At 37.1% G+C, this 9,057-nt stretch overlaps 1 protein-coding gene across 1 annotated transcript; it reads right to left on the bottom strand.

The window, feature by feature from the left end:
* Positions 1-293: 293 nt before the first annotated feature.
* Positions 294-8,706, bottom strand: LOC306853400 (F-box/LRR-repeat protein 3-like; the record flags this gene model as incomplete). The annotated part of the gene is made up of 5 exons (XM_079390770.1): positions 294-937; positions 3,581-3,752; positions 5,309-5,431; positions 7,218-7,575; positions 8,672-8,706. The coding sequence occupies 5 exons, from the start codon at positions 8,704-8,706 to the stop codon at positions 294-296; spliced, it is 1,332 nt and encodes a 443-aa protein (XP_079246896.1).
* Positions 8,707-9,057: the final 351 nt, after the last annotated feature.

Below are 9,057 nucleotides of genomic sequence, written 5' to 3'. Positions count from 1 at the left end.
TAGTCTAGAGTCAGGGTTGCCATGTTTTCTAAGCAAAACCCACCCAACTGCTACTCAAAACTAGCCTAGTGGCGTTTCGGAGGGACAACCGCGTTCCGGGGGATAAAATACACTTTTGTTGGTAGGGTTCCCCTGGTAAAATTTGCATTACAGGGGCTAAATGGGGTCGCTTAAACCCGCTGACATGACAAACAACCTGTGGCAACAGAGTTAAAGTAGCCCAATTCCACGGGAAAACCACAACTTGGCAACACTGTCTAAAGTGGATTTGTTTTGATGTATCGGCTGCGATTCTACCACGTGGGCATCATATCAGGAAACCAAATCCGGCCCAAATGTTTAGAGACCTCGCTGTGGATCTGCTCGATGTTGTAGGTGTTGTCGGGGATGAGCACCTCCTCCATGATGGACAGCTGGCTCAAGCGGCCGCCGCACATCTTCACGAACTCCATGAAGCCGCTGCAGGTGACCTCGCACTCGCCCAGGCCGATAGCCGTCAGGCTCTTGCAGCGTTCGGCGATGCGGATCAGCTCTTCATCCAGCGGCTCCAGCCCATTGGCGCACACCACCAGCTCCACGAGACGCGGGCAGTTCAGCCCGATTCGGCAAAGCATGTCTTTACTGACGGCCCGGCCAAAGTACAGGTGCGTGACGGGCGTCTCCTCACCGAAGAAGGGCTCGAACTCCTCCTCGTAGAGAAAGAAGTACATGACGATGTTGACCTGGGGCGAGTGGCGGATGAGGGCGTCCCAGCTGCTCTTCTTGATGGTGTGGAACTGCGTTTGGCCCGGGTTCTCGCTCACCGCGTCGATGCGCAGGTGCTCCAGGTGGACGTGTTTCTCGGAGGAGAGCGCCAGCAGAAGCTCGTCGCTCAGCAGGTGGTAGTTCAGAGCCAGTTCACGCAGGCCGTAACATTGATCGGCCACACATAGGATGCCTGGATGAGCGAGAAGGAACAGGTGAACTTGGGTTCATAAACAAGGGTAGGTGTTTACAGTACACTTAAAGGGATCATCGGATGCAAAATTGTGACCCTGGAGCACAAAACCAGTCTTAAGTTGCTGGGGGGTATATATGTAGCAATAGCCAAAAATACATTGCATTGGTCAAAATTATAAAAACAATTTAATGCTAAAAATCATTAGGATATTAAGTAAAGATCAAGTTCCATGAAGATATTTTGTAAATTTCCTACCGTAAATATATCAAAACATAATTTTTGATTAGTAATATGCATTGCTAAGAACTTAATTTGAACAACTTTAAAAGTGATTTTCTCAATATTTAGATTTTTTTGCTCCCTCAGATTACAGATTTTCAAATAGTTGTATTTCAGCCAAATATTGCCCTATCATAACAAACCATACATCAATGGAAAGATTATTTATTATTTATCATGTGAAAAATTGACACTTAAGACTGCTTTTGTGGTCCATGGTCACAATTCACTTTTACATGTTGTTTGAACTGAAATGTGTGTTGGCAGGGATATAACGATTCACTCAATTCACGATTCGATTTGATTCACGATTTCTCACATTTTTTTTTTTAACATAATGAGATTACATTACATTATACAGTAAATGAAAATGTGTCCTTTTATTAGGCTATTGCTGTACATTTCTTTGTGAAATATATAACAAAACTAAATTGAAATTTTAAAACAAACCCCAAATCAAATAAATTACACAAATAAATTAAATCTCTTCATATAAACAAAGGATTTGTCTGTTTTCTTTCCATTTAAAATGAGAGGCAACCTCTGCATTTTAATCATGATCCAAACAAAGAAGCAGTTTTTAATCTGAATTAGACTGTATAATTTCGAAATTTGAAGCACAAACAGAATGGTCTGACTGTGAAACTATACAACATAAAACACATCTGAAGGAAACAGCAGACGAGCTGAATGAGACACAGAGTCTCTGCCAGCAGGTGGCGCTTATGAACAGCAATAATACGGTGTTTACCGCTTTAAACAAAGCAGAGCTGCGCTTATGAACACTACTTTAATATGCATCGCTCAGAGGCAAGATGAAAAGAAAATAGCATGTTAACTTTTCTAAAGACAGTAAGTTAATATTGTGATATGGGCAAAAAATTATATCTAGATATTTTCTGGAATTTTGTCAATAACTATAATTAGCCGATGTTATTATGTTGGTATTGTGGCATTTTTAGGATTGCTGTGGTTAGTTTGCAGCAGTAACAGAAATGAACTTTTCTTATAAGTTTAAATAGATTTTTACCTTTTATGGGCATTTTTACCTTTATAAGGCCATTTTTTTCTAACCTAATTAATTGTATGCATCTTTTTGTGTTGACTTATTACATTTAATCAAATTTTAATAGTAAGACACTGTAGGGCTGTTACCAATCAAATGAAATCCGTATCAACAACCAGTGTAGGTTTGATTTTGGCATTGGTGAGGACACAACGGCAGACAACAGACATTTAATTGTTTGATCAAAATTATTGCTAGGGACAATTTAGTAGTGGCTGATATTGGTATGAACATCATAGCATCTCTCTACCAAACTCTACACCCTTGAAAATCTTAACAAGCGATGTCCGACTTTGGAAACTATAGTTACACAGGATTTTGTTACACAAATAGTTTAACCATGGTATTTGAAGTAAAACTGTGTTTATACAAAAAAAAAAAAAAAACTGTTACTACACTTTTACTATAGTAAAAATTAAAAAAAATTTATGAAGGGATTTGTATTTGTGTATACTTTCTTTTTTTTAATTTTTTTTTTTTTTTTATAACTGTACAGCCTTAAAGGTGCACTTAGTAATATTTGAAAAATGCTTTTGACCACTCGAATGAATCGGTTTGTCTGTTCCTCTGCTTTTTGCGTTTTCATCTATGTTTATATAAAATACTTTTTTCTTACAAGTGTGAGTTTATATCTTGCAATTCTGACTTCATAACTCATAATTGCAAGTTTATATCACAATTCTGAGACAAAAAGTCAAAATTGGGAGTTAAAAAGGCGCAATTACCTTTTCTATTTTCATTCAGTGGTGGAAACAAGCTTTCACGGAAATGTTTTGGTTGGTTAGTTGACATTAAAGTTACAATAACATTAATATTTTTTTATAAAGTTTATAAATATAAAGTTTTGGAGGAAGAATAGAAAGTCAATGCATTAAAACAAATTCTTTGCTATCAACCTTTCAATGAGAGGAGACTCTAAAATCCTTTTCCGTAACTTGCAAAGTTACTTATTTTCATTCAAACAACAACGATATGATATTATACAGTATGGCTGAAGAAGTGCTGAGGTTAAAATAAATAGGTTTATTTGGAATTTTGCAGGCTGTGTGGAATAATTTATAAAAACATTTGATTAATAAAAAACGATGTTGAAGTGTGAGTTTAAAGTATGTACCTCAGTGGCATGACTTATATTAGCTTATATTCAATTACATATAAGTGAATTAGATGAATAAACTCATGCACAATAAGTCCAGGAGTGTATATTAAAAAGTAAACGGGTCAATTTGGATTTCTTGAACCAAGTTGATATATTCATATTAGATCTGGCGTGACTCAGACGGTGATGCACTGACCTGCAGGAGATACATGAGGACAGCTACTCATCTTCAGCAGCTTGAGCGTGTCACTGTTGTTGGCGACCAGTACCTTCAGGGAAGGGTCATCAACCGGTGTGTCATCAATTTTTATAGAGGATAGGGACTTGGAATTCACAAACACCACCGTCAGAGCTGAGACAAAGTGTGACTGAGAACAGACCAGACAAGACAGGCAAAGTCAGAGCCGTGGGTTTCTCATAACCATTACATCAAGCATCATTTCATTATTTCACTGAGGTCACCCTGCTATGCTGCTGTTTGTATTGCGGACATGCTGGTTCATTTTCAAACATATCCAGAACTATCAACATAAAACCACAAATGCATCATTACGTTTAATACTTAAACATACTATTTATGAAAACAAAATCTTATTGAGCATTTTTACATTGCTTTAAAAAACTACATCAATGCAGTAGCTACACTGAAAACCACGATTCATATGTTGTTTGTGTATCTTTAATTTAACTGAGCTCAGTAGTGACTAAAACAGACTCATTTCAAGCTCATTTTGATTAGTTTAAATGGTAAGTCCATCCATTAACACTAGTTTTGAGTCATTCAGATCAATAGATGCTGCTCCTTCTGGAACTTTATCCTCTGGTGTAACTGATGGACAGTGTTAGTAATATTTGCTTTGTTTTTATAGAATATATTAGTGTCTGTCCACTTTTTCAGCTGGTATTCATAGGTATTTTAGACTGTACTAGAAATACCATAATATGTTTGCAGATATTTAGGAAACATGCTACGTTCTTGTTTCTCTGAAAAACAATACTACAGCCAGTTATTCTACTCTGAAATGTGTGTTCTGTGTCAGAATGTCTGGTTTTGTTTTGGCCAGTTGGTGGAAAACACAGCATATTACAGCCAATTTGTTTTTTTTTTTTTTAGCATATTACAGCCATGGAAACCAACAAAGGAACTGTGGTGCTTCATGTGAGTGGGCGTTCCCTGAGGTCTGATTGGTGGAGTTTTCTGTCGAGCATCATGGGTAATGTAGTTTTTCACTATACATTCAACAGATGGCTTCAACAAATGCATACACCATTGATTAACAACCTCAAAGCTCGCAGAGTCTTTGAAGCTTTATAAGCCATAGGATAATAATTTTCCCTATGGAGAAAATGAATGGAGTATTTACTTTCGGAACCAGCTGTTATGCGCTATTTTTATACTGTTGATTATGTCCTCATCTGAATGTTTTGAGAAGGCACGTCAGAGAAAATTGCCCTGATCTGAACAAAGCACACTAGACCAAGTGAAATGACGACCGAAGGATAATTGAGCCTCCAGGTGAGGGCACTGACTCATCCAGACCTTCCCTGATGTTGTTTAGTGTGACAGTAGAAAGGAGGACACAAACAGCAGAGCCAGTGGAGGTCACATTATTTTAATCTTGTAAATTCCCTCCATCAAGTCTGTAGTTAAATAAAGAAGTCAGGTGTTCTTTGTTTTTAAATCTTTTGCGACTAAGTAAGCCACAACGAGCCTCAACTTGTCACTTTCAATACTGGTTATACTGCCATGTTTCAAACTGTCAGGATTTTGTGGAGGATGAAATTACACACTAAAGCAATCCCATGTTTGACAGCTGTGACATTCTAGTGTTTTTCAGCTAGCGACAGGGTTTAAAACAGATGCTTGATGTCATGTTCAGCTGGTGAGTGTTGTATGTTAAGGGTGAACAAGTTTCTGTTGTACCTGGGACACGTCCATGAAGCTTGGCTGTGCTGTGGAAATCAGACCCAGTGTTTTAATGGTGCAGTTCACCAGCTGTGAGAGGATGTGACAGGCTGCTTCTGCAGATTCTGTGCAGCTGTCAACCTGAATGGTGCATGGGGAAAAAAAATAGAATAGAAATTAGAATCCAACATTATATACACTATATTGCCAAAAGTATTGGCACCCCCTTCTAATGAACAGGTTTGACTACTTTAGTAATTTCTATGAGTACAAATCTTAATGTTTAAGCATATAATGATATTCTAGAGTATTGTGTGCTTCTAATTTTATAGCAACAGTTTGGACAGGACCCTTTTCTATTCTAACATGACAGTGTCTCTGTGTATAAGACACGGTTCAGAAAGACATGATTGATTGAGTCAGTGTGGAAGAACTTGACTGGTCTGCAGAAAGCCAAGTCCTGATCCCAGCTGAACACCTCTGGTGTGACTTTATATGCAGACCTTGAGCCAAAAACTCATCACCAAACACCAATGACTTGTATAGACACTATAAGGACAAAAGTGTTGGGACACCCCCTTCTTTAGAACAGAAAAAGGCACAACAAAACTGTGGCAACAAAGATGGAAACGTAATTCATGTATTTAAAAATTGCATTTCCATCTCTGTTGCAACAGTTTTGGACGTGTCTAAAATGACAGCACCCTTATGCACAAGTCATTGGTGTTTTGAGATGAGTTTTTGGCTCAAGGTCTGCATATAAAGTCACACCAGAGGTCTGGTCATATCTCTGTATTTTTTGGCTGATTTGCGGTATACGGTATATATCTTGGTATTTTGGATTTGGATTAAACAAATAAAGTGAATGTAAGCATGTAGGCATATATTATGTGCAAAAAGGGTTAAAATCACATTACATTAAAACATTGCAATCTAAAAACAAAAACAATCCTTTTAAAGCAGAAGTTAAATTTACTAAACTAAAAATGAAAATAATAAAAAAGCAATTGAGTAAAAGGCTATTTTGATTACCCCATTACACTTTACAGTTTGTGCTATCATAGGGAACACTTATTCACTATTAACTATGACTTTTCCCTCAATAAATTCCTAATGTGCTGCTTATTAATAGTTAGTAAGGTAGTTGTTAAGTTTAGGAATTGGGTAGGATAAGGGATGTAGAATTATATAAATTACACTGAAACAAATTTCATGGTTTCCACAAAGATATGAAGCAGCTGTTTTCAACATGATAATAATCAGAAATGTTTCTTGAGCAGCAAATAATCATATTATAATGATTTCTAAAAGATCATGTGACACAGAAGACTGGGGTAATGATGCTGAAAATTCAGCTTTGATCACAATAAATTACATTTTAACATATATGTCACGGTTTAGTTTCGTTTCAGTTCTGTTTTGACCTTATTTGGTAGTTCCTGTTCTGGTTTAGTTAATTAGTAATCATCGTTTAGTCCTGTCACCTGTTTTGTGTTAATTATCTCGTTTGCTCTTTTGTTCCCTGGTCTTTATAAGTCTTGAGTTCACTAGTCTAAGTTGTCGTGTCTTAAAGTTATGTTGGTTAGAATTATGTAAAAGTTATGTTATCTGACGTTATTCTGAGCTTGTGTACTCGTGATTTGATTTATATTATTAAAATATCTGTATTGTGTGAAACCCTCGCCTTCTTGTCTGCCTGGATCCTCTAACCGTAACAATATATTTTTAAATTCTAATAATATTTTATAATATTATTGTATTTACTGTATTTTTTAAATCAAATAAATGCAGCCCTGATGAGCCTAAAATTCTGAATTTCTTCTTCCAGTGTTAGTGAATACTGTTAATGCACATGGTTTTGCAGAGTCATTCTGTTCCACACACTGACTGTACACAGATCATTTGATATATGGTGTGACCGTGTCACTCTTCCTGAAACTGACGTACCTTGAGCGTGTCGTTTGATGAGATCTGGGTGTGTGGACCTCGGGTACGATGTGGCCGGCTGGTTCAGCTCAAACTCAAATCTCCTCCAGAGATCTGGGATGTGAAAGACGTCGTTCCACCGGCGACACACAAAAGACGCTCGAGCCCGGTCCACCAGAGACAGGTGCTGGAATATGTGCAGGACCACATGATGTGGCAGGCTTCCCCACGTCTCCTCTGTGGGTCTCTGTGAGGCGGAGGAGCCCGGCTGGACATATGCTGGCGTGAGACTCCTGTGTCTCTTGTTTCTGCCCTCAGACGGGGTCAAGCTCTGACACTTTGATCGTGCCCTTTTCATCCTGTTCAGTGGAAAACAGTGGCAATGAAAATCATTTGAACCACACTCTGTAAAAAGCACAATATACTGTATAATTTTTTACAGGTGTTTTGAATATCACACTTCTTTGCGTTGTGTTTTAGAATTAACAGAAATGCCCGCAGAATTAATGCATAATGTAATGAGCTGCAAATACTTTTTCTGTTATTTTACGGATTTATTTTTTACAGTGCAAATCGTCATATTAGAATAATTTGTGAAGGATCATGTGACACTGAAGACAGGAGTAATGATGCTGAAAATTCAGGTTTACATCACAGAAATACATTACATTTTACACTATATTCACATAGAAAACAACTATTTTAAATTGTAATATTTACACAATATGACTCTTTTTACTGTATTTTTGGTGAGCAGAAGAATCTTCATTCAAAAACATTCAAAACACATTTTGAGCGCATAGGCTACAGTACAGGACATAGTGAAAATACAAAGAAAGAAAATATAATATAGGTTGTTAAAATGTTGCAAGTTTGTAGATTTCGAAAAAATTTAAACAAAGAAAAGTTAAAATGGTGCTATTTCTGGGTTACTAATACAATTTCTGACATTTACTCTACTCTGTGAAGTTAAAAGATATTTTTTTTCTTCCTCCACTGAAGCACATGATGCTTTTTGGATGATTCTCGAAGCATGCTGGAGAACATGATCATTAGGTTTAACACAATCTTGGAGTTCATGCAGCTCAAGCTGCAGTCATTAAAAACAAAATAAAAAGAAATTCCCAAACCAAGTTGTTATGCTGACATTATAATTTGTAAAGAAACTGTAGCAATTTTAAACTGTAGCATTTTCACTAATATTGGCATTTTCTCTAATGGTGCATGTGTGTGTGTGTGTGTGGAGGCGTATTATAGCTTATTCTGTAAATAGCCTACTTGAGGAATACTGTAACTAAAAAAAAAACAATACATCAAAACAGTATGGCATACTGGTTACAAATCAGTGCGTTTATTTCTCTATAGCCTATACCCTACAGCCCTTATACAGAACCCAAACCTCAGCAACAACTGATCAATATTCTGCACAACCCAGCTGTAGAATATCATACTCACTTGTTCCAAGCTTCGTCGTCAACATAGAAAGGCATACCATCCCAAAACACTCTGATCTGCTTTGCTGCGAAGTTTGACCAGATGCAAATCAGTCTGTGACTGAGTCTGTTTCTCAGCAGCATCCAGTAATAAAGCGCGCTGGCACGTGAGCGCGAGAAAACATGGATCAGAGGGCGCGCCTCGAATGGATGCCATATCAATGTCACACAACCCAAACCACAAATCAGAAGTGTATTTGATTGATCAGTGCATACATGTAAATGAATCAGTCACTGCGTTACAGCTGTATCTTTTATGTGCATGCACATTTATTTTTATGTTGTGCTTCTATTTTATTATAGACATCATATATGTCAATATATATATATATTTAGAATATTGCATAT

This window comes from Barbus barbus (assembly GCF_936440315.1).
Source record: "Barbus barbus genome assembly, chromosome: 33".
Lineage (NCBI taxonomy): Eukaryota > Metazoa > Chordata > Actinopteri > Cypriniformes > Cyprinidae > Barbus > Barbus barbus.
This window is presented reverse-complemented; position numbering and strand designations above follow the sequence as displayed.